At 40.3% G+C, this 27,427-nt stretch overlaps 1 protein-coding gene across 2 annotated transcripts in view; it reads left to right on the forward strand.

The window, feature by feature from the left end:
* Window positions 1–3,030: 3,030 nt before the first annotated feature.
* The window catches only part of LOC129867078 (choline kinase alpha-like), a 29,816-nt gene continuing 5,419 nt past the window's right edge, over window positions 3,031–27,427 (forward strand). The window contains exons 1-8 of one of the 2 annotated variants that reach the window (XM_055940238.1): window positions 3,031–3,514; window positions 5,989–6,097; window positions 8,445–8,498; window positions 15,575–15,688; window positions 17,578–17,711; window positions 18,303–18,407; window positions 20,293–20,351; window positions 20,470–20,557. In XM_055940238.1, coding sequence (XP_055796213.1) covers window positions 3,279–3,514; window positions 5,989–6,097; window positions 8,445–8,498; window positions 15,575–15,688; window positions 17,578–17,711; window positions 18,303–18,407; window positions 20,293–20,351; window positions 20,470–20,557 — 899 coding nt within the window. In that variant the 5' untranslated portion in view covers window positions 3,031–3,278. The remainder of the gene's footprint in view (window positions 3,515–5,988; window positions 6,098–8,444; window positions 8,499–15,574; window positions 15,689–17,577; window positions 17,712–18,302; window positions 18,408–20,292; window positions 20,352–20,469; window positions 20,558–27,427) is intronic. The other variant, XM_055940239.1, reaches the window with a different exon arrangement.

The following is a 27,427-nucleotide window of genomic DNA, read 5'->3' on the forward strand; positions in this document are numbered from 1 at the left end:
AGGGGACGGTTTAAAATTATACTGTTACATGGGCAGAACTGAAAAAGTGTGTGTGAGCAAGGAGGCCTACAAACCTGAATCAGTTACACCAGCTCTGTCAGGAGGAATGGGCCAAAATTCACCCAACTTATTGTGGGAAGCTTGTGGAAGGCTACCTGAATCATTTGACCCAAGTTAAACAATTTAAAGGAAATGCTACCAAATACTGATTGAGTGTATGTAAACTTCTGACCCACTGGGTATGTGATGAAAGAAATAAAAGCTGAAATAAATCATTCTCTCTACTATTATTCTGACATTTCACATTCTTAAAATAAAGAGGTGATCCTAACTGACCTAAAACAGGGACTTTTTACTAGGATTAAATGTCAGGAATTGTGAAAAACTGAGATTAAATGTATTTGGCTAAAGTGTATGTCAACTTCCGACTTCAACTGTATGTGCACCGCTTAATTTCTACCTTTCTCTGCATCACTGTGGGTGCATCATGTGCATTTTTCTTGCTCTCACTCATATGGCTCGGGCCTGAAGCTCATTGGTTGAACTCGAATTGCTAGGGGGCTGGTCAGTTGATTTCAAACTAGGGATTTTATGGTTAATTGAGGTGAAACAGTAATTCTGCTCATAGATTATGCATGTATAAACTTCACATTGACACACCCATCCCAAAGTGGGAGGTAAAAAAAATAGTTTGTATTCTGCAAAGTTCCGGAGTACTACGTCATCAGTAACCACATTTACACTCACAGTTTTTTAAAGTCATAACATATTTTAAAAAATCACGACCGATGTGATGGAAACAGGACGTTTCGGTGAAATGATATGAATGCCGACAGATAATTTGTTCGTTTGACATGGAGGAATATTTTTGTCTGTAAAATGTATTATGCGAGAAATGACGGTGGAAACGCATTTATTTGAAAATATTGATATAATAACCATCGTATCTAATGTAAACTTGGAGTCACGCAATTATATGGTGTGTGTGGTCCAACCACTACAACTTGGGTAAACCATGCAGTTTATTAGGCTACAGATTAAATACATTATGATGAACTTCACAGGGTGGTGAAAGAGCACAGTTATATTGATGCCCATTTCCAATAAATATCGAGTCTTTTTCTGGTGACATGATGATCAATGCTTGACATAATAATCTCATCATGTAGACTAGCCTACCCGAACTGTATTTGAGAGTTGGCTAGAGCATAAAGTATGTGCGAAGACCAGAGTAGGCACATGTGCTATTTAACACAACAGTTTTTGTGACAAAACTATAGGTAGAGCTGAAAATGCAATGGAAACGTATTGAACTTTAGCTTTTTATTCAGTACATGAAAAACGTCATCACGCACTGATTTTTATCTGCAACAAGTCCATTTCGTGGAAACACCACTGGCATATTTTCTTTATGCGTATTCTAGAATATTCACACGAAAAATGTTGCCAATTGGATGGACACCTAGTTTATGGCTGCCCCTGCATTCTTTGAAAACTGTATGAGGTGTCTTAAAATAATATGTAGCCTTTTTAGTGAGACGTTAACCAGGTTTCCATCCAACCATTTAAAGAGGATGAATGACCTGACTCATAAAAAAGTGTACAACAGGCCTTATGTAAACGTCAAATTTGTCTGTAAAATTTCCCAACGTCGACAAAACAAAATATGCTAGACAAATTTTCTCAGGGAACTAAATTATGCGAAAACTTAGGTGGAAACACTTTTATTTGCAAATATTGATAGAAAAAACATAATGTCGCAGTAAACGCAATGATGTTTTAGCCTACTACGACATGGAAAAGTATGCAGAGTTCATAGGCATGTGTAATAAATTATGATGAATTTTAATTATTTAATACCTTCAATTTATAGTGGTTAAGTGCACAGTGATGAGCTTCATGCAAATTTCCAATAAATATTGATGGTAGGCGATCATTTGAATGATGCTGGTGACACGATGATCGGTGCTTGGCTGCCAATTATAAAAAGAAAACAATGCAACAGTAAACCTTTCGTCCGCAACGAATGATGCAGCGCACCCCATGGGGCAATCAATGTAATTTTGTAAGTGCCTAATCTCTTTGGCAAGACGCATCACTCACCCAAGTTTTGTCAAAATCGGACCAGTGCTGTCTGAGATATTTCGTGTGAAGAACACACTAACGGACGAAAACAGATCCATAGTTCCCTCCCCGATTTCACTGTGGGGGACAATTGTCTTGTTTTTATCCATATTTCGTCATATAGGCAAGGCTTATTAACCTACCCTGTCCACTTTATCAGCAAACGTGTCTGTAGAGCATGCACCAAAACCAGATTGGGCAAGTGTGTGTGACAAAACCATTGGTAGAGTTGAAAATGCGGTGGAAACACATTAAACTTCTGTTTTTGAATTCTGTACATAAAAAAGTCAGCGCAAAAGAGATTTTATTGCACTATGTCATCACACACAGCATTTTATCTGCTAAAAAGTAAGTTTGATGGAAATACCACTCTGGTGGGAAATCAAATGTATCATATCCAATCTGTCGCCAATTGGATGGAATACTAGCTACCGATACTTGAGAGTGGGCAATGGGGCAAAATAGCATTTGAAGTCTACTTGGGTACACAGACTTCACCACAGCAGCTCAGCTTTCCCATATTAAATTGCCATTTTGTGCACACTGATCAGCACAAACATTGCATGGTCAAAACATTTGTAGGAAATGCATTGTGAAAATATAAAATCCCATCTCTCATTGAGGTGGAAGTTGTTTTAGAGAAAGATAATTAGTCAATCTTGGGTAACAATAGCATAATCCATGGCATAGCCTAATGTAAACAATATTTTGGTCAGGTTTATCATAGCACCACAAAATAATATTTGTGAAACAGCTACAGGAAGGCCTTTACCATGCATGGGAAATGGTGCTGGTCTGTCTCTGTTTTGCTCCTAAAAGGACGTGCCTGTGCCAACCAATGAGGTAAGAGAATGGGTGTGGTAGTATGACGTATAGATGCAAACCCTACGTGCAATCCGTGCAACCCCAGTCGATTTCAGCCTATTGACTGGTGTAACCAGTAGTGTTTCTTCAGTCGATTCACTCTTTGGCACTTAACGGTCTTGTCTACTCTGCTGTTTGAATAAACACGAGACGCATATTTTCTAGATTGATTAAACACATTGCTTGAAATCAAATCTGGGTAATTTTTTGTCGAAGCAAGCCTGATTCTACATTTCCTTTTATCTAATTAATTCAAACTGTAGGTTATTTAGTATTACTTTTAAGACAACATGAAGACGAAATTCATCAACGGGGTGTCATCCTCCCCTTCTATGTCGTTGGGTTTGTTGATCACTGAAAACGCACTTGAGGTGCAGCCAGATACAGAGGATGAATGCAAGGACATCATCCGGCCGGATGAGCCCGACCTGGACACGAAGCGTAAGGCATATTTATGGTGCAAAGAATTTCTCCACGGTGCGTGGAAAACGGTGACAGAAGAGGACTTTCAAATCAGCTTAATAAGGTAAATATAATCTTTGAGCCCATTACTTAACCATTACTTATCAATATTTATTTTTCATACATTACACAGAGAAACCGTTATTTGCTGCGTTTGCAAATGCATAGCATAGCTTTTTCTCTCCCTAGTCATGATGGTGTGGAAGACCAAACCTACCATAATTATAAATAAATAAATGCTCACATAAATAGATAAATAAATCCACATAAATAAATGAGCAAGGAAATACATAAATACTGACCAAAATGCATACATTTTTCTCTACATATCTGTATGTATTCAAGTATTTATTAATCTATTATATAATTATTCACACTTTCATTGTATTAATTAATTTATTTATTTATTTATTTATTTATTTTGGTATTTCTCCCTCCAATATGATATTTTTTAATTACATTTTTTATTTAACCTTTATTTAAACAAGGAAGGGCTCATTGAGATTTAAAATCTATTTTTCAAGAGCGTCCTGGCCAAGATAATGAGGGAGTGTCAATCAAACATCTGTGGGTGGTATCTAACACACCATTGGTTGATCAATTTCACTGTGTGTTGCTTTTTTCTGGCTGATGGTCCGAAATGTAAACAATCAAACTCCACACATTTGAGAGATTTACAACTGGTAGATAACTACAGTAGCCCACTTCTTCTGACAAGTAGGATGGCTGCAATCAGGCGAGTAGTAGCCAGAGACTTGTGCTGGCTAACGCTGCTGAAAACAACACCTCTCCAGATTACCTGCTTTTCCGTGTGGAGGTGTAACGGAGGTTAGCTCTTGTGAACTCCTTACAGTTCTCAGCCATTAGCTTCGCCCACAACTGCCTCATGTGAACTACAATCCGGACGCTGTGTTTTAACATTTAAAAACATCAATAATCATTGCTTGCAGTATGGCTCTGGAAACAAATGGCCCTTATCTTTCATCAGCGAGAAATAATCATTCAAATAAAAAGATGCCCTTACTGTAGCAGTTTTGCACAGATCCATACAGCCTCCATCTGCGGAAACTACACTTCCCGAGTTACACTTACACGCAGGTGTTTGGAGAATGCTAGATATCTAATAATCACAGGTGGTAAACCTCTTGTCTTCCATCTGTTTTCAGTAAAGAAGTGCTGTAACATGGAGATATAACCATGTGGGAACACTAACCCTATTGCGTCAATTTAATCCTTTTGTGTTTAAAAAAATATTTATTGGTGAAATGAAAGATAAGGTCCTTATGCTTCCAAACCCGTACCGCAAGCAATACATGTTAATGTTCAGACGAATCAAAGCTCCCCCATACAGAAGACACCTTCGTCCAATGACACTTATGTGTAATTTAATGGAACTGAGAATCATGATCAAGGGCTAAATGAAAGTAAGAACGTACCATAACCTCACTCCACAGCTAGCTTGAAATGTCACAGATGGAGCTATCCAATTGGTACCTATTGTATAGCTCAATCGGTTCACACGTTGTCAAGCTGGCATTCACATGTGTTGGCGAGGTATAGGACCCTCGTTAAAGCCCAGTCAGTGGAAAGTTCTAGGAGGCAGCGCTATATGCTCTGGTTATAGAGGCATGCATCGAAAACTTGGGTCAGCTAGCTGTTACAATGGGCACAGAGGTGGACCCATTAGTTCTTTGGAGGAAGTTGCCCGACGACTTCACCAGAGTTCAGGTTATAACAGAGAGTCCTGGTGCAACACACCATATACAATCGCCCTCTGGGCCACCATAATCACACCGTTTTTCAACTGGTCATTCAGTACAGTATCGTTTCTGTTTAATTAAATGTTGAACACTGTTCTGTTGTACTGAATTTTTATCTATATGTGTGAATTCATTCATCCATTTATTTATCTATTTATGTGTGCATTTATTTAGGTATTTATTTATTTATAATTATGGCATGTTTGGTCCTCCATATCATGGTGTCCAGTGGTATGATAGGGTTTAATAAACAGAGAATATGATACTGTGATAAACCTAAGTAATGTCATTTAAAATTAAAACGATTCCTTTGTCTATATGGGATTGTATTATGTGTTTTTGTTTTTAAAGGCCCAGTGCAGTCAAATTTATGTTAATCCGGATTAATAATCCTGTTTTCCATGGTGACATAACAATGTGGTAAATTGGTTAATAGACCAATAACAAAGAGAGTTCCAAACCTCTCTGCAAATAACAGCTAATTTTCATTTTTTTCCTCCCCACTCAGACCACTCCCAGACAGTCCTAGCAGAAATCTCGCTTGAGAAATACTTTTAGCTAAAAAGCTATATTTGCCAATTTGAATGGAAATCTATTGCAGTACGGTACTTAATTGTTACCCAGAAATGATTTGATATAGATATAAAAACATCTATATTTGGCCTTTAAAGCATCACTTATTATTTATGGGCTTTCTATCCTAGAACAAAAATGTTATTTAGCCCGCCACATTCATTGACCTGCCGGAATGTGACGCTTTTTTGTAATGTTGTGACAGGGGTGGCCTCAGCAACAAGCTCTTCCTCTGCGCCCTGCCCGACACCCAAACCAGTGTAGTTGATGAACCCCGTAACGTCCTCCTGCGCCTGTATGGAGCTATTCTACAGGTGTGTATGACATCTATAAACAGACAATGAAATGTTGAGTGAGTCAGTCATATCTTACCAAACACATGTTTTTGTCACACAATGTCCAGTGTTTAAAACATACATTTAATGTATTATTTGTTTGAATTTCACTGACTAAGCTGGTGATCATTATCATGTCTCAATGAAATGCACCCATATACAGTGGAATTCGAAATTATTGACACCCTTTATAAGATTGAAGAACACCCTTTATAAAGATTTTATATGGTCATTTTTGATCATCTTTATTAAGGGTGTCAATCATTTCGGACCCCACTGTATGTGTTGTGTGTCCTTTGAATTTTCTATTCAGTTTAACTGAAAAATCCCCTCAATGTTCTTTAGGATAAATACGTAGCCTACCGAAAGGTCCAACCTTGGAGCCTTGAAAAGTTCAATTTGATTTAACCTGATTGTCTGGTCATGTTTTAGAATAAAATAAAATGTGATAATATAAAAGTTTAGGAAAAGACATAGCCTACATGTATTCCCTGATAGGTTCTAAGAAAGCTGAGCAGGGTCTAGGCTTTGCTGATGGAATTTGGGGTTTGACAGAAGGGGAAGGAGATATTTTCTTCCTCAAACATCTTGTTGAAATGCCCTCTCGGCCAAATACCCACATGATGGGTGGCTCAAGTCGTGTGTACATTTGTGTTGGTGTGTGTGTACGCTTGCTTGTGTGTTTGTGTGTGTATGTGTGTGTGTGTGTGCGTGTGTTTGTGTGTGTGTGTGTGTGTTTCTGCTGTTGTGGTGTGATGTACCCCCATGGCTGTACATGCATATGTTCTTTGCCGTAGGCCTTCCAAAAGGAGCGTGCCTTGAGCACACTTGTTTCCAGGTGATTCCACCATACCATACACGGTAGAGTATGAGATCCCTGAAGTCTCAGTATTGTCCACAACAAAGTTCATCCACATTGTTATGGAAGGCAGCTTGTGAATTGATGCACTTGTGAAGATACAACAAAGTTCATCCACATTGTTATGGAAGGCAGCTTGTGAATTGATGCACTTGTGAAGATATGGAGGGTGGGGGGTTGTGTGTTGACCTTTCCTATCCTTTTCATATTGGAAAAAGGTTGTCAAATAACATACAATACAAAAAAAGACAAATGAGAAAACTCACATTGCAAATAAATAAATAAATTGGAGCTCACCTGACAGCAATTAAAATGTGAGGTGTTGCGCAGTAATTATAACAACTAGTAGTAACGAAATTTCGTAATCTAATTTAGTTTTTGCGTCATGAGTTACTGCCAAATGACACAGGGGGATATCATTGCTGATGACGTGTCACTAGGTCCACATCTAGGTCCACATTACATTGCTCATAGATCACATGATCGGAGGCTAGTTAGGACTACCCCAAGATAACCTCCTGGCTAAAATCAGATGACCAGAGAATCCAGGTCAAGAGTCAGTCAAGCTGACATTCTCCTTTAGTTGGATGGGAATGACAAAAGCAACAACTCTGATCTAAACCATTTTAGCGTAAAACTATTGAAGTAACACTATAGAATAGAAAATACAATGAGACATTCCACATTTCTAATAAGAAGTCATACACCATTTGGAACCTGAGGACAAAGACCCATGAAATAAACATGTAGAATTAGCCCCAAGATGTAAAGCAACAAAGATTATTGTAAGAATCGAATAGAATTGAATATTAATATCTATTTATTATGGTCTCATGCAGTTTAGGAGATTCTTTCTGATTGATAATGGCAGTGGTTAACTTTTATTGCCAATGTTCTCAGTGTAATATTAGCACACCTGTTGCTAGAGCAACACTATGTTCTTCACCAAAGTAACGTGCCCATTTTTACAGAAAATTACGCAATACATTTTCCTCATAAATGTTTCGACCATGTCTACAGAGGAATTATAAATGTCTTATCAAATTCCTAATGTGATTAATAACTCCAAAATTCATGAGTAACTGGGTTTCCAAAGAGGAGAAAATATTTAAAGTGCTAGTTTATAGATAGGGCAACCATGCCAATATCTGCCTTTTATGCCAGAGCATACCGAAAGTGATCTTGCTGGTGTTGAAGCCAAACCTTAACCTTCATGCCACCTGCCTTGATCAGGAGATAACAGATCCCTTTCATAGAGCTTGTCTCTCTGCTTCTACGACTTTAATATCTCAACAAGTCGGTCGTTAAAAGGCACTGAGCGCTTTCCTATTGCCTTTTTGGCCGTTGGACTTGGGGACTATACTGTACTCTGTCATTGTCTCTTTGTGAGGATGCTGTAGCATGATGAGTCTTTTGAAAATGTACATGTACTCATGGTTAGTTTCTTGCTTTTTCTTTCATTGATAGATGTCCTGTAATAAAGGGGAGCCCAGACAGTCAAACAAAGAAAATCTCTTTCAAGTAAGTAACTAATGGCAAAGGTGATCTACCCATACTATTGGTTAGATTTGCCATCTGATTGTGAAAATCACCACAACAATGTTTCATTTTTCTGGCCTGGAGACTGTGTTTTTGTATTCATTTTCTAGAGTCTGTGATCAAATAAGTCTGAATAGTTTATCATGAAAGGTTTTAGTAATTGCCAATGGACGTAGTGATCACTTTGAAAAATGCCAATCCCAGACCATTCTCCAAACTGGATGGTATAAAATGCTGTTAAGAAGAAGCCATGTTGAGTCACCACTTTGGATGGAGGTCACCTGTGTTAGTCAGTTGATGATAGCAAGATAAAGAGAGGGTAATCCAACCAATGTGTTCATGTCACTCATCTGTCATTGCTATGCCATTAGTATCTTTTGCATGAGATTCATATAGATTTATCCTATTAGAGGCTAATCCTACCTTGGCTAGCCAGTCTGTCCCCTCATAGACCTCACTGCTTCTTAACTGTGTGCATGTCTGTAGCTGTTTTATCATTCCAGTATGATTTAGGTTCACATGGACAACAGTATTGCCCGTAAGGTTATTTAAATACGGTTTAAGGGCAACGTGGCATACTTTAATATAGACTCTCACTTTCACATGATGACTAATTACAGTAATGTCCTCAGAACTGTAGCTTCAAGTGGAAAATCTCCGCAACTGCTGTGCCATGGTCATGGGACCGTAGCCCTGGCACAAAGGGGGTAGAGGGATGGCAAGTGGTACCCATCGGATGGTACTGTGGCACTGAACTTAATGTTAATAGAGGTGTTGTCAATGGTGTGCGTACTGGGAGCGGAGTCAGGTGCAGGAGAGCAGAGAGTTGTGAACAGGCGCACACTTTATTTAGGCAGGAGAAACCAACAGACGGACGCCACTGTGTTGAAACCTCCAGCCAATATGCCAAAGTGCAAAAACGTGCAAACAGTCACAACAATAAAGTACAAACAAATTAACATACCTCGTGAATATAAAACACGGAATATATGCACACCAGAAATAGCGCGTCAAAAATGACACGTAACACGAAACAATCACACACAAAGACATGATGGGGAACAGAGGAATAAATACATGTAATGTGATTGGGGAATGAAAACCAGGTGTGCAGGGAACAAGACAAAACGAATGGATAACTGAAAAATGGAGCGGCGATGGCTAGAAAGCCGGTGACGTCGATCGCCGAATGCCGCCCGAACAAGGAGAGGAGCCGACTTCGGCGGAAGTCGTGACAAGTGCCTATTGTTAACGTCAGTTCAGCTCACTGTGATTTATATAGCAATATTTGTGTAATAAACATCCATGTTTTTAAATGAACTTTCAAACTAATATTGAAACTATTTATGTGTAATTTATTACAGAAGGTGAGACGTTTTGAAACTAAAGAGTTTCATCATTCACACATTTGTCAACAATGATTTTTTTGAATGGGCAGTTCCTAAGGCGTTGGCGTATTGATTAACCTTATTCTCAGTCATTGGAGGTACTCATTACCCATGAGTACTACTGATTGAGTTCCTTATTGCTATCTGTTTTGTTATCCGCATACACAAACAGCAGGCGTACTTAGTGATTTGGAGGCCCCAGGCAGAGGCCTGTGCACCCGCCAACTTTCCTTCAATTCGTAAGTGGCAGAAACTACTGTATCTCCCCAGAGAAAGCATCCAAGCGAGTGAAACAGCGCCCCTCTGTCTTACTATATGTAACCCATGTATTTGATGCTGTCTGGACAAAAAGAGTATGACATGTCTCGAGTGGCGCATGGGGGGGCCTCAAGCGGAAAAATATAAAAATATATATATTAGTAGTATCATTTTGTTGAATTATGCCCAGCTCACGAGGACCTTGATGAAGTTGGCCTCTTCTGCCTAATGGTAAATCTGCCACTGACAACAGGATTTGATCATTCAGGTCAGAGCTACATTTATTGGCTGGGAAGTAATTTTCCAAAGACAGTATTTCAGACCGGTCTGCACTAGTTACGGTGGACATTTTTACCATTCAAGTCTATGACCATTGAAAAGCATTGGGATTTATGCAAATGTGGTTGCAGTGTGAAAAGTATAAGTAGCATCAAAATGTTTTTTTCAAGCACACTAACCAATGGTAGTCTGAACATTTTAAAGCTGTTTAGGTGTTTGTAGCTTTTACGGTTTTGGCGCTAGAGGTTCCAGCTAAATTATTATTATTTATTATTATTATAAGTATGAACCGTTTCTAAAGTTGTGTTTTACTTTCAGCAAGCACACCTAATTAGGAAATGTGGGCCACAGTAGTGTTTTTGAGGAATTGTGATTTAGCAGTCAGAATAGTGGTGTTCACACCTGGACAGCCCACAGTGGACCTCAGTATCCTGATGAAAGAGACATCACATTGTATCACTTTCTGTTCCACAGGTTAGTTGTAATCATGTATTTAAATTGACAAATCATACTGCATATTGAGTTTCAACAGACGAAATGGTAGCCATTAAAAAAAACATGTTTTCTTTTTTTCAATAATGAGGAAGGTTGGACGAATGGAGTGCTGAACAGTTGCACAACAAAGTGGTCATCAGCAGACCAGGATGTGGATGATAGATAGCATTGTTGATTATTAACCTGAAAATTAGGCTACTTAGCCAATTGAATTTGAAAAGCCTTGCTCAACAACCTGTTGTGATAGAAATAGGTCGTAAAATAAATGTTGTTGGACTGCTGACCCACTTTTAGAGTGATTTCATGGACATGGAAATGCATTGTACATGTAGCCCTACATACAGGCTGCAAGGCCACAATGTGTGTCAGGATGATTATGATAACAGGTTGAGCAGATTTCCATTTAGCATCCATCAGCACCACGGAGATATGTTGTGTAATATCATCGGAGCAGAACCCATCTGTGAATGTGTCGAATATGAATACTTGCAGAGTTTAAAATTGGCATAGTTGTTTTTAATAGGTCTGCCACACTAAGGATCATTATGGCTTTATATGTACAAATTGTCTATGGTCTCACCCGTTTTATGGCATGAAATCCACACTGTGGATAGACCTAAAGATGATATCTCTCTTTTGAATAGTGGGAAAGCCATTCAAAAATGAGTACTGTAGAAGTTCCCCATGTTGTCAGTGATTAATTACTTCCAGTGTTGAGGAGTAACGGATTACATGTAATCTGTTACATGTAAGGGATTACAAAAAATGGTAACTGTAATCCTTTACGTTACCGGCAAAAATATTGTAATCGGATTACAGATACTTTTGAAAAACTAGATGATTACTTTGAGGATTACTTTTAAATTCAGAAAGGATGTTTGCGGAAAAAAATCGTTGACACCTCTCTGTTTTCTCAATCACATTGAAATCAGCATTGAAAAAAGGCGCAAATTTAAATGTGTTCCACCTGAGCGAGTCTGACCACAAGTCAGAGACCACTATGATGACACACCAAATGTGTTTGATGGATCAAGGGAAATTATCAGGAATAGGCTTTTGTAGGCTACAGTTCAAGCTGTCTTCCAAAGGTGAGAGGTCAGCATCCAGGTCAGCATCCAAAGATTATCCAACTTGAATAAACGCTTAGAGGTAAGGATGATAGCAGTGGTGTAGTCTACGGCGATACGGATATCACTTATTATTATTGATATCTACATAGCGCATTGATGTGAATCCCACTGCTGCTCTCTCATTTAGCTATTTGCACATTACACGGAACCCAAACAGGCTGCGTGCGTGCGCCATCGTGCATACATTTATTTTGTCCCCCCACACCAAACGCAATCACGACACTCAGGTTAAAATATCAAAACAAACTCTGAACCAATTACATTAATTTGGGGACAGGTCAAAAAGCATTAAACATTTATGGCAATTTAGCTAGTTAGCTTGCACTTGCTATCTAATTTGTACTTTTTAGCTAGCTTGCTGTTGCTAGCTAATTTGTCCTGGGGTATAAACATTGAGTTGTTATTTTACCTGAAATGCACAAGGTCCTCTACTCCGACAATTAATCCACACATAAAACGGTCAACCGAATCGTTTTTAGTAATCTCTCCTCCTTCCAGGCTTTTTCATCTTTGAACTTATATAGTGATTGGCATCTAAACCTTCTCATAGTATTACCACGACGACCGGCAACACAGTTTGTCTTTCAATCACCCACGTGGGTATAACCAACGAGGAGATGGCACGTAGGTACCTGCTTCTATAAACCAATGAGGAGATGGGAGAGGCAGGACTTGCAGCACGATCTACGTCAGAAATAGAAAGGACTTATATTTTAGCCCTTGGCAACGCAGACGCGCGTGAGCAGTGTGGGTGCAATAATTGAATAACATAGATTTCTAAATTTATTTTGCAACGCTCGCAGACACAACGTGAGCGGTGTAGTCAGGGTATTACAGATTGTGGTTGTTGTGGATGGCTGTTCACAAATGTGTATTTGAACCAAATAATGGTTGAATTCAAGAAGTTTAAGCTGCCTATCAATAATTGTTTTTGAAACCAGTGGACAGCCAGTGAAAAATGTGCTTTTGCAACAGCTGCATAGTGTGGATCCAAGCCTATGGAAGAAAAGTGTGGCTTTTTTGCTCTGATTCATGCTGATAAAAAAAAGAATCCATAGGCCTAACGGATACATGCTCAAACTCGCACACTTTTGATAGACTTAAAGGGGCAATCTGTAGTTGCTACATCCATTTTTGTATTCATAAATTATATATATATATATATCCATTGATTCTTGAAGAATATAACTTAGAAAAATGGCTCATGAGTTTAGTTCAACTGTTACACTCCATGAGAACCCAAAATATGAGCTTGTTTTTCTTCAATATTTGTAAACATTGTAAACGTAAACAAACACTATATCCTCAACATGGTTAAAACAATAATTTTGATATCATGGATGGTCAGGCCTTGCATCCATAGCTCTGTCTATTAATCTGAGAGTGGTTACATTTCTCCAGGCCCATCCCTCAGCGCTTTACTAAAACATAGGCGGGGCGACCGTTTTATAGTTGTTTCTTTTTCATCTTTGGATTTGCCCTTTATTAAACAGCTGCATATTATCAAGATATCAACGTGTCACCAACAAAAAGGTAAACAATATAGCAAATGCAGCATATGGCATTCATTTTTCACATGTAAATAGCACTTTACAGTAGTGCTCAAAGCATGCCATTCCATGAGCGCAACATTTATTTTTCAACTCGAATCAATGAGCCCAATGAGTCCTCCATGACAACAAAATTATAATCAACAGAGTAGAGCTGGCTAATAAGTCCTTAGTTTTGCGGTTATGCTCAGGTAAAACAATTTGGCTAATCTATACTTCCATAATCCTATTCTTGAAGATCAAGGGGTATAACATTTATTGGAATGACTGGAATTCTGATAGACTTTGGTTGTTAATGTAAAGATATAATTTAATCATATTATTATATGTAGTAGAAATTGATGGATTAGAAGAAGCCTACATAACCAACCCATAAAGTAAAGGCCAGCTATGTAAACTTAACATTGATTTATCCTGCAATAAAAGTAACTGAATGTAATCGGAGTACGTTACTGAGTTTGGGTAATCCAAAAGTTACGTTACTGATTACAATTTTGGACATGTATCTAGTAACTGTAACGGATTACATTTAGAAAGTAACCTACCCAACCCTGTTTACTAATAATGTTTTCCCTGTGTCTATAGTCATATCAGGTCAGTCCAATGTGCATTCAACACGGCATTAGCGAAGCACTACTATAGTCTGTTTTCCTCCTATTTGGCTTCCGACAGAAAGAGCTGAGTCACTTTGAAGTGCACACTTAGTAAATTTCTTGCCCAATAGTCAGAGTCCACAGACCACTGCCAGCTCATAGCCATTACAGTCGATAAGGGCACCTGTTCATAGCCGCAGGAAGTAGGGGTGCTGATGAATCAAAATCCCCCGAAATATATTTAAAGAAAAAATTATATATATATATATACATATAAAATAACATAAAATAAACTTTTTCCCACCAAATTAGTGCACTAGGCCTTTATTACTCCTGTATAAGCAGAGAAAAATACCCCTTGACAGCACCTCCACCCCAAAACATTTTCCTGCGGCCATGCACCTGTCAGCTACACCGTATTTGGATTGTACTCAAGGCTATATGGGTTACGATTAGGGTTACTACTGTATAGTACTGTATATAAAGTGTAACAATGGCAATAATTTTTAATGTACTTAGCTACATTAATATAAAATAATAAGAACCCTTTATTCTTAAGTATCAACATATATTTATCTGTAAGTTAACAGACTTTTCTAATAAATTGTGTCAGACTGTATAGGTCTATCTTTTGAATTCTAGCTATTTTAGAGCTCTGGGCTCAGATAATTGCTCCTGCCACCATTTTACTCCACAGTTGAAAGCCCTGGTATCTTCTTCGGTTAAGCAGCCACAATTACTAATTGATGCTGTTGGCAGGCTCTGCCTCTCTCAGTACAATTGGCCCCTTGTTTTATTATTCTCCTCATGTGGAACGCAACTCACTTCTTCCCTTTCTGGTCCAAATCTGCTTTTAAACTTACCACCATGATGGATGAAATATCTGCCAATTCCCTGACAGAGTTGTGAACGTAATTTGTTTGAAGTAGCCATTTTACAGTTCCCGTGACTCAAATATCTGGACCTGTGTATCATTGATTTATGAATTGTGAATGCTAGATCCCTGGAAAAATGATCCTATCTCTTCCAGACAGCCTAAGCTTGTTTCATGTGATGTACGGTCATGTGCCTTATCATCAGCTTCCTCTGTCTAAGCTGTTCTCATTTAATCCTATAGAATTGAATGAGTTTCTGTCCTACTAACACCAACTTGATGAAAAATCACAGCTAACATTGAACCACAGGTTGGCTACAGTCATTTTTAGCTTATCCTATTAATTGTCTTCTCTTCCAGTTACCATGAAAACATCAACCAATGACTAAGTAATTTTCCCTCCTAATTTCTAAGGTTGGTTGTGCAAGGCAACAGTGACTGACAATCCCGACAAGGAGAAGTTAACAACTTTCTGTTCTATGTGTCTGCAGGGTGCTGAGGCCATGGTGCTGGAGAGTGTGATGTTTGCCATTCTGGCAGAGCGGGAGCTTGGGCCCAAACTCTATGGCATCTTCCCCCAGGGCAGACTGGAGCAGTTTGTCCCTGTAAGTGACTCTGTGGAGTGATAATCATTGATAGAGAAAACAAATTTTCACGACTGTGTGCCTGTGTGTGCGTGCGTGCCTGAGTACGTGTATGTGTGTACAGGTGTACTATCTTAATTTGATCACTCTGTTGTCACAGAAAATGTTCCTGCGCCGCAGTAAATGCAAACTTGTAGTGTATTCAAGGTTTAAAAGTCTTCTAAAGTTTGTAATTTCCACTTTAAATGTCAGACTTAATTTCCCCTAACAAAAAATGTATCAACCTCTACAAAAACATCCATTAATTATAATCCATAGAGTGTATTGATTATACTTTATACATTCATTATTATCCACAATTCCTGTAGGATTATTTTCCTGCTGTGAGAGATTGTTCAAATTCAGATCGGAAACCTGTAGGGTCTGTGCATGTTCTGTTCAGTGATGTGTGTTTAATTTACTGTATGTACAAAGGGAATACATTTACATTTGACATTTTAGTAATTTAGCAGACACTCTTATCCAGAGCAACTTACAGGAACAATTAGGGTTGAGTGCCTTGCTCAAGAGCACATTGACAGATTTTTCACTTAGCCGGATTTGAGCCAGCGACCTTTCGGTTACTGGACCAACGCTCTTAACTGCTAGGCTACCTGCTGCCCTGACCATACTAAATATCTTACCTTTTTAAAGTGGCAAAAAATAGCTTGAAGTGATAAATAAATTGAATCCATGCCCATGTTGCCCAGGCATTGTCCTAACAAGAGTTCTCTTGCAAAATTCAACCCACACCTTAGGCTAAACAAATGAATCAATTGAAATAGAACATGACTATTCTCATGGTCTGTACCTATCTGAAACACCAGTTTTGCTTGTATGATGTACAGTACCAATCAAAAGTTTAGACACACCTACTCATTACAAGTTTTTTCTTTATTTTACATTGTAGAATAACAGACATCAAAACTATTAAATAACACATATGGAATCATGTAGTAACCAAAAAAAGTGTTCCAGGTGGTTACATTGTGATGCTGGTTGACATAATGATGTCTTCATTATTTATCCCTTATTTTACCAGGCAAGTTGACTGAGAACACATTTTCATTTACAGCAACAACCTAGGGAATAGTTACAGGGGAAAGAATGAGCCAATTGTAAGCTGGGGATGATTAGGTGACCATATGAGGGCCAGATTGGGAATTTAGCCAGGACACCAGGGTTAAAACCCCTACTCTTACAATAAGTGCAATTGGATCTTTAGTGACCACTGAGAGTCAGGACACCCATTTAACAACCCATCTGCACCCTATATAGGGCAATGTCCCAAATCACTGCCCTGGGGCATTGGGATAAAAAAACATTAGACCAGCAGAAAGGGTGCCTTCTACTGGCCCTCCAACACCACTTCCAGCAGCATCTGGTCTCCCATCCAGGGACCAACCCTGCTTAGCTTCAGAAAAATGCCAGCAGTGGTATGCAGGGTGGTATGCTGCTGGCAATGTAGAAAATAGTAAAAAATAAATAAATAAAGAAAACCCCTTGAATGAGTAGGTGTATCCAAACTCTTGACTGGTACTGTATATCTTAATACATTTTTTAGAACAGCAGTAAAGATGTTTTAGTTATCCACTTAAAGTCCTCAGAGACCAAGAAACCACAGAGGTCAAGCAAATGGCCTATAAGCAGCTTCTGCTGTGATAAAATCTTAAACTGTTAGTGTTGAGTGGAGGGAAGAAGGCAATGGAGCTGGTTATATCCTCCAATCTTTTTGACAACCCTGTCAGCAGTTGATAATGTTGTCTCTGTTTATTGTTGCATAAAAAGTTGTCAGCTTGATGGGATTTAAGACAAGCTGTATTCAGCTAAGACTTGAAGACTTGCCTTCCTTGATCTCTTTGTGTTAATAGAGTCGCAAATTGGACACAGATGAGCTGAGCATGCCAAGCATATCTGCTGAAATAGCTGAGAAGATGGCCAAGTTCCATGGTATGAGGATGCCTTTCAACAAGGAACCCAAATGGCTGTTTGGAACTATCGACAAGTGAGTTGGTCTCTTATAATGCAATTTCCAATAGAAACTGTAAACCCTCTTTGCCTAACCTGACCTCACTGAAAGCTCCAAACAACATTAGCTATCACACATATCTCCTCTTACAAAATGGTTGCTAGTTTGCTTTTGTTGGTCAATCCTCAAGTCACCTGGTTTGAGAATAACAGAGAGCCAAAGTATGTTTCCCGAAGTATTTGTAGTATAAAACAACACGCCAATAACAGTCTTGGTGAATGTTCTTTGCCTTCCTGTTGATTATGTGTTTTATGAATGGCCTAGTTAATTGACTTACAGTAATTGCTTACAGTTAAAACAGGGCATATACACTGTTTAATGGATTAGCTTATCGGAGTGAAATATTGACTTGTTGACCTGCTTCGTGGTCTAAGGATAGTTTCAAGGAAATCACAGAGAAAAAGTTGCTTGTCCTCACAAATAATGCGTCATTTGTACGAGTATAGACAAGAAGTGCATTATCATCATCGCTGTGATAAAATAGGGATTTCTCTCTTATCTTTAAACTCTACAACCTCTTGTATCCCATACGTACCCTGACTGTCCTGATGTTTCCCCTATCCACAGGTACCTGAACCAGGTGATGAGACTAACCTTCACCAGGGAGTCCCACATTCGCAAGTTTTCCCGTCTGAGGAGCTATAATCTGCCCCAGGAGATGGAGAGTCTCAAGTAAGGCCACCCTGGTTCCTGAATCACGTACATAACACCTTTTAGACTAAGCACACAGGAACAGACATGATTACATGTATATGCAGTAATTCAGTTTTGTAAGAGTCACGTGGTGTTTTCCAATAAATTGGTGTGGAATCCAGTCAACAACAATAAGCCAATAATTCCATACAAAGACTCTGTTGTCTGAGTGGTTGAAATATGTGCTGGAATTTGGCATTCTGTTTTTTGGGGGGTAAACAGTGAACTAGTGGGCATATACAGTGCATTCGGAAAGTATTCAGACCACTTGACTTTTCCACATTTTGTTACGTTACAGCGTTATTCTCAAATGCATTACATAATTCCCCCCCCCTCATAAATCTATACAAAATACCCCATAATGACAAAGAGAAAACAGGTTTTTAGAAATGTTAGCAAATGTATTAAAAATATAAACAACAGAAATACCTTATTTACATAAGTATTCAGACCCTTTGCTATGAGACTCGAAATTGAGCTCAGGTGCATCCTGTTTTCATTGATCATCCTTGAAATGTTTCTACGATTTCATTGGAGTCCACCTGTAGTAAATTCAATTGATTGGACATGATTTGGAAAGGCACACACCTGTCTATATAAGGTCCCACAGTTGACAGTGCATGTCAGAGCAAAAATCCAAGCCATGAGGTCGAAGGAATTGTCCGTAGAGCTCAGAGACAGGATTGTGTTGAGGCACAGATCTGGGGAAGGGTACCAAAAATGTTCTGCAGCATTGAAGGTCCCCAAGAACACAGTAGCCTCCATCATTATTAAATGGAAGAAGTTTGGAACCACCAAGACTCTTCCTAGAGCTGGACGCATGGCCAAAATGAGCAATTGAGGGAGAAGGCCTTGGTCAGGGAGGTGACTAAGAATCCGATGGTCACTCTGACAGAGCTCCAGAGTTCCCCTGTGGAGATGGGAGAACCTTCCAGAAGGACAACCATCTCTGCAGCACTCCACCAATCAGGCCTTTATGGTAGAGTGGCCAGACGGAAGCCACTCCTTAGTAAAAGGCACACGACAGCCCACTTGGAGTTTGCCAAAAGGCACCTAAAGGACTCTCAGACAATGAGAAACAAGATTCTCTGGACTGACCAAGATTGAACTATTTTGCCTGAATGCCAAGTGTCACGTCTGGAGGAAACCTGGCACCATCCCTACGTTGAAGCATGGTGTTGCCAGCATCATGCTGTGGGGAGGTTTTTCTGCGGCAGAAACTGGGAGACTAGTCAGGATCTAGGGAAAGATGAACGGCGCAAAGTACAGAGAGATCCTTGATAAAAACCTGCTCCAGAGTGCTCAGGATCTCAGACTGGGGCGAAGGTTCACCTTCCAACAGGACAACGACCCTAAGCACACAGCCAAGACAACACAGGATTGGCTTCGGACAAGTCTCTGAATGTCCTTGAGTGGCCCAGCCAGAGCTCGGATTTGAACCCAATCTCTGGAGACACCTGAAAATAGCTATGCAGCGACGCTTCCCATCCAACCTGACAGAGCTTGATAGGATCTGCAGAGAAGAATGGGAGAAACTCCCCAAATACAGGTGTGCCAAGCTTATAGCATCGTACCCAAGAAGACTCAAGGCTGTAGTTGCTGCCAAAGGTACTTCAACAAAGTACTGAATAAAGGGTCTGAATACTTATGTTAAGGTGACATTTCATACCTAAAAAAACGTTTTCTCTTTGTCATTATGGGGTATTGTGTGTAAATTGATGAGGGGGAAAAAATGATTTAATTCATTTTAGAATAATGCTGTAACGTAACAAAATGTGTAAAAAGTCACGGGGTCTGAATACTTCCAAATGCATTCTAACTTCTGCTTCTTACCTGCTGAAATATGGCTTGTTTTTCTTTGTAGATCTTTGCTGGACTCCACTCACTCCCCTGTTGTTTTCTGCCACAATGACTGTCAAGAGGGTAAGGATCTTAGGCATAGTATTGCTTTGTGTAAAGCTAGTGAAGATAGTATTTTAAATACAAGGTATTCTACTGTGTGCATGTGTGTGGTGTAATAATTATTCCTGTCATCCTTTAGGAAATGTCCTGCTCCTCAGTGGTCGTGAGGGCTCTGACGGACAGAAGCTCATGCTGATTGACTTTGAATACAGCAGTTATAACTACAGGTCTGTAACTCAGGCCCTAGTGCATACTGTAATCATCCCCTTTATTACTGTAATCATCCCCTTTACTTCCAAGTCAAAGACAAAACATGTATACTGAATGTACAAATGTACAGCATTTCTTTGGGTTTCTGAGAGCTGAAGCACATTCCTCAGAAAAGGAGCTAGATCCAGCAGTAAACATTGGCCACACTGTCTGTCCAAGGTGACACTTTCTCTGCAGAATGTAAGTCGTATTTAATGTCTGCTGCAACACAGAGAGGGATGGAAGGAATTTACCCAGGTAGTTTGTATTTATCATGTTTTTTACAACATTTAAGACAAGAACATAGCCGCACATATTTGTGATCCAAAACATCTGGGTTTCTGAGTCTTATTTGATCATGTAAACAAGCCAGCTAGACCGACCAAACAATCCATCCAGTCTTTTACTGTAGTTTTTCCTGTACCACTTAGTATTGAGTTTTTTTGTAAAGTGTGGAATTCATGAGTGCCCCATTTCTCGGAAAGGACCTTCACTGTTGTTGGCCTTGGCTCACAGCTAAGTTAGTACCGTCAAAACAGCCCACCCCCGTCCTGACCCTCAGGCTCTCTCATGGTCATTGTACGTCCCCACACTGTGCTCCTCATTCTCAAGCCGGATCAGGTTTCACTGGGATCTCCTGTGTCCTCCCCAAAGCTTTGATTGTATGGGGCTCTAGGGTAAAACATAGATCATGTTTAGGAAGCTGGGTGCTCATAATAAAAAATGATTAAGTCTAATGGACATCTGTACGCAATGACAAAAGTCCAAGGAGGCCCATATTAGACACACATTTTGTTTGTTTTCCCACTGTTTTTCTTCCAAGTCGGGTTCATTGGCAGCTAGTGTGGCTCGCTTGAAAGGGCTTGAACTGTACAGGTTTTCAACACTGACCCATATTGCCGCAGCCACGGGTAGAGAAAGGTTGGAATGGAGTTTAGCTTCCAAGTTGTTCCTTTTGTCTGGTTTCCACAGCAACTGTGATTCCCTTCGCAAAGAGCTACCTATTTTCACTCCCTTTGTGAGAACGTCTCTTCCTTTGCTATGGGAACATTTTACTGTAGGTCTAGTTTTCATTTGGGCAAGCAAGGAAAGAGCCCAAGGAATCATAATCCTGAATGCATGTGGCAATAAGTCAAATCAAATCTTATTTGTCACAGGGGCTGAATACAACAAGTGTAGACCAGACGTATTTGTCACAGGGGCTGAATACAACAAGTGTAGACCAGACGTATTTGTCACAGGGGCTGAATACAACAAGTGTAGACCAGACGTATTTGTCACAGGGGCTGATTACAACAAGTGTAGACCATACAAACAAAGGCTTACTTTACAAGCCCTTACCGACAATGCAGAAGACGAAAATAGAAACACAATAGACATAAAACATAAGAATGAAGCTACAGTGCCTTCAGAAAGTAGTCAGACCCCTTGACTTTTTCCACATTTTGTTAGGCTTCAGCCTTATTCTACAATTTATTAAATTGTTTTTTTCCCTCATCAATCTGTGTTGCTATCATGTTGTTATCATGTTGTGTTGCTACCATGCTGTGTTTTCATGTGTTGCTGCCATGGTATGTTGTTATCTTAGGTCAAATCAACTTGTATTTGTCACATACACATGGTTAGCAGATGTTATGGCGAGTGTAGCGAAATGCTTGTGGTTCTAGTTCCGACAGTGCAGTAATAACCAACAACCAATCTAACAAAATTCACAACTACCTTATACACACAAGTGTAAAGGGATGGAATAAGATATAAGATATAAACATATACATATAAATATATAATATATGGATGAGTGATGGCCATGCGGCATAGGCAAGATGCAATAGATGGTATGAAATAAAGTATATACATATGAGAGGAGTAATGTAGGATATGTAAACATTATTAAAGTGGCATTATTTAAAGTGACTAGTGATACCTTTATTAAATCCATATATTAAAGTGGCCAGTGATTTTGGTCTGTATGTTGGCAGCAGCCTCTATATGTTAGTGATGGCTGTTTAACAGTCTGATGGCATTGAGATAGAAGCTGTTTTTTTGCACCTGTACTGACCTTGTCTTCTGGATGATAGCGGGGTGAACAGGCAGTGGCTCGGGTGGTTGTTGTCCTTGATGATCTTTTTGGCCTTCCTGTGACATCGGGTGCTGTAGGTGTCCTGGAGGGCAGGTAGTTTGCCCCCGGTGATGCGTTGTGCAGACCGCACTACCCACTGGAGAGCCTTTGCTCTCCAGTGGGTAGTGCAGTTGAGGTGCGGTTGAGGGTGTGCAGTTGCCGTACCGGTGATACAATCTGACAGGATGCTTTCGATTGTGCATCTGTAAAATTTTGAGAGTTTTAGGTGACAAGCCAAATTTCTTCAGCCTCCTGAGGTTGAAGAGGCGCAACAGCACGCTGTCTGTGTGGGTAGACCATTTCAGTTTGTCTGTGATGTGTATGCTGAGGAACTGAAAACTTTCCACCTTCTCCACTACTGTCCCGTCGATGTGGATAAGGGGGTGCTCCCTCTGCTGTTTCCTGAAGTTCACGATCATCTCCTTTGTTTTGTTGATGTTGGGTGAGAGGTTATTTTCCTGACACCACACTCCGAGTGCCCTCACCTCCTCCCTGTAGCCTGTCTCGTTGTTGTTGGTAATCGAGCCCACTACTGTTGTGTCGTCTGCAAACTTGATGATTGTGTTGGAGTCGTGCATGGCCACACAGTCATGGGTGAACAGGGAGTACAGGAAGGGGCTGAGCATGCACCCTTGCGGGGCCCCAGTGTTGAGGATCAGCGAAGTGGAGATGTTGTTTCCTACCTTTACCACCTGGGGGCGGCTGTCAAAAGGTCCAGGACCCAATTGCACAGGGCGGGGTTGAGACCCAGGGCCTTAAGCTTAATGATGAGCTTGGAGGGTACTATGGTGTTGAATGCTGAGCTGTAGTCAATGAACAGCATTCTTACATAGGTATTCCTCTTGTCCAGATGGGATAGGGCAGTGTGCAGTGTGATGGCGATTGCATCGTCTGTGGACCTGTTGGGGCGGTATGCAAACTAAAGTGGGTCTAGGGTGGCAGGTAAGGGGGAGGTGATTTGATCCTTGACTAGTCTCTCAAAGCACTTCATGATGACAGAAGTGAGTGCTATGGGCGGTAGTCATTTAGGTCAGTTATCTTTGCCTTTTTGGGTACAGGAACAATGGTGGCCATCTTGAAGCATGTGGGGACAGCAGACTGGGATAGGGAGCGATTGAAAATGTCCGTAAACACACCAGCCAGCTGGTCTGCGCATGCTCTAAGGACACAGCTCGGGATGCTGTCTGTGCCACCAGCGTTGCTAGGGTTAACACGTTTAAATGTCGTACTAACGTGGTCCACGGAGAAGGAGCAGGGGGGCCCGCAGTCCTTGGTAGCGGCCCGCGTCGGTGGCACTGTATTATCCTCAAAGCGGGAGAAGAAGGTGTTTAGCTTGTCTGGAAGCAAGACGTCGGTGTCCATGACATGGCTGGTTTTATTTTTGTAGTCCGTAATTGCCTGTAGACCCTGCCACATACATCTCGTGTCTGGGCCGTTGAATTGCGACTTTGCTTGTTTGATTGCCTTCCAGAGGGAATAACTACACTGTTTATATTCGGACATATTCCACGACCTCTTTCCATGGTTGAATGCGGTGGTTCGCGCTTTCAGTTTTGCCAGAATGCCGTCGTCAAATCCACGGTTTCTGGTTGGGGTAGGTTTTAATAGTCACAGTGGGTAGAACAGCTCCAATAAACTTCATAATAAACTCACTCACCAAGTCAGCATATAAATCGATATAAATCGCATATAAATCGATTAGGCTTCCCGGAACTTTTTCCAGTCCATGTGATCAAAACAATCTTGAAGCTTAGATTCCGATTGGTCAGACCAGCGTTGAATGGTTCTCGTCATGGGTACTTCCTGTTTGATTTTCCACCTATAGGATGGTACGATCAAGATGGAGTTGTGGTCGGATTTGCTGAAGGGAGGGCAGGGGAGGGCCTTGTATGCATCGTGGAAGTTAGAGCAGTAGTGGTCCAGTCAATGTGCTGGTAGAATTTAGGTAGCCTTCTTCTCAAATTAGCTTTGTTAAAATCCCCAGCTACAATAAATGCAGCCTCAGGATATATGGTTTCCAGTTTACATAGAGTCCGGTGAAATTCTTTCAGGGCCGTCGAGGTATTTGCTTGGGGGGAGGGGGTGGATATACACGGCTGTGGCTATAATTGAAGAGAATTCTCTTGGGAGATAATGCGTTCGGCATTTGATTGTAAGGAATGTAAGGTCAGATGAACAAAAATACTTGAGTTCCTGTATGTTATTATTGTTACACCATGAGTTGTTAATCATGAGGCATACATCCTCGCCCTTCTTCTTACCAAAGAGATGTTTGTTTCTCTTGGTGCGACGCTTGAAGAAACCCGGTGGCTGTACCGACTCTGACAACATATATTCAGAGTGAGCCATGTTTCCATGAAACAGAGAATGTTACAATCTCTGATGTCTCTCTGGAAGGCAACTTGTGCCCTAATTTCGTCCACAATGTTGTCTAGAGCCCGGACATTGGTGACTAAATGCTTGGAAGCGGTGGGTGGTGTGCTCACCTTCTAAGTCTGACCAGGAGGCCACTCCGTCTGCCTCTCCTGCGGCGACGACATTGTTTTGGGTCGGCCTCTGGGATTAGATCCAATGTCCAGGGTGGAGGTCTGAACAAAGGAGCCGCTTCAGAAAAGTCATATTCCTGGTCGTAATGTTGGTAAGTTGACGTCGCTCTTACAGTTGAAGTCAGAAGTTTACATACACTTAGGTTGGTCTCATTAAAACTTGTTTTTCAACCACTCCAGAAATTTCTTGTTAACATACTATAGTTTTGGCAAGTAGGTTAGGACATCTACTTTGTGCATGACACAAGTCATTTTCCCAACAATTGTTTACAGACAGATTATTTTACTTATCACAATTCCAGTGGGTCAGAAGTTTACATATACTAAGTTGACTGTGCCTTTAAACAGCTTGGAAAATTCCAGAAAATTATGTCGTGGCTTTAGAAGCTTCTGATAGGCTAATTGACATAATTTGAGTCAATTGGAGGTGCTGTGGATGTATTTCAAGGCCTACCTTCAAACCCAGTGCCTCTTTGCTTGACATCATAGCAAAATCACAAGAAATCAGCCAAGACCTCAGAACACAAATTGTAGACCTCCACAAGTCTGGTTCATCCTTGGGAGCAATTTCCAAATGCCTGAAGGTACCACGTTCATCTGTACAAACAATAGTACGCAAGTATAAACACCATGGGACCACGCAGCCCTCATACCGCTCAGGAAGGAGACGCGTTCTGTCTCCCAGAGATGAACGTGCTTTGGTGCCAATCAATCCCAGATAAACAGCAAAGGACCTTGGGAAGATGCTGGAGGAAAAAAGTACAAAAGTATCTATATCCACAGTAAAACAAGTCCTATATCGACATAACCTGAAAGGCTGCTCAGCAAGGAAGAAGCCAGTGCTCAAAAACCGCCATAAAAATGCCAGACTACGGTTTGCAACTGCACATGGGGACGAAGATCGTACTTTTTGGAGAAATATCCTCTGGTCTGATGAAACAAGAATAGAACTGTTTGGCCATAATGACCATCGTAATGTTTGGGGGACGCTTGCAAGCCGAAGAACACCATCCCCACTGTGAAGGGGGGGGGGGGCAACATCATGTTGTGGGGTGCTTTGCTGCAGGAGGGACTGGTGTACTTCACAAAATAGATGGCATCATGAGGATGGAAATTATGTGGATATATTGAAGCAACATCTCAAGACGTCAGTCAGGAAGTTAAAACTTGGTCGCAAATGGTTCTTCCAAATGGACAATGACCTCAAGCATACTTCCAAAGTTGTGGAAAAATGGTTTCAGGACAACAAAGTCAAGGTATTGGAGTGGCCATCACAAAGCCCTGACCTCAATCCTATAGAACATTTGTGGGCAGAACTGAAAAAGCGTGTGCGAGCAAGGAGGCCTACAAACCTGACTCAGTTACACCAGCTCTGTCAGGAGGAATGGGCCAAACTTCACCCAACCTATTGTGGGAAGCTTGTGAAAGTCTACCTGAAATGTTTGACCCAAGTTAAACAATTTAAAGGCAATGCTACCAAATACTAATTGAGTGTATGTAAACTTCTGACCCACTGGGAATGTGGTGAAAGAAATAAAAGCTGAAATAAATAATTCTCTCTACTTTTATTCTGACATTTCACATTCATAAAATAAAGTGGGGATCCTAACTGACCTAAGACAGGGAATTTTTACTAGGATTAAATGTCAGGAATTGTGAAACACTGAGTTGAAATGTATTTGGTAAAGGTGTATATAAACTTCCGACTTCAACTGTATATCCAATAGTTCTTCCCAGCTGTGTGTAATAACACTTAAGATTTTCTGGCCTGACAATGTAAGAAATAATACATTAAAAAACAAATTCCTGCATAGTTTCCAAAGGACTTGAAGCGAGGCGTCCATCTCTGTCGGCGCCATCTTGCTATCTGTGGTGTTCTCTTTATGTAGTGTTCGGGTGTCTCTCTTTTTGTGATGTGTGTTTTGTCCTATATTTTAATTTTATATTTATTTTTAATCCCAGCCCCGTCCCCGCAGGAGGCCGTTTGACTTGCCTAGTTAAATAAAGGTTAAATAAACATAATTTTTAGAAATTTTCGCAAATTTATATAAATAAAAACACCTGATGTATCACATTTACATAAGTATTCAGACCTTTTCTCAGTACTTTATTGAAGCACCTTCGGCTGCAATTACAGCCTCAAGTCTTCTTTGGAATGATGCTACAAGCTTGGCACACCTGTA

The sequence above is a fragment of the Salvelinus fontinalis genome, chromosome 12 (assembly GCF_029448725.1).
Source record: "Salvelinus fontinalis isolate EN_2023a chromosome 12, ASM2944872v1, whole genome shotgun sequence".
Taxonomy (NCBI): domain Eukaryota; kingdom Metazoa; phylum Chordata; class Actinopteri; order Salmoniformes; family Salmonidae; genus Salvelinus; species Salvelinus fontinalis.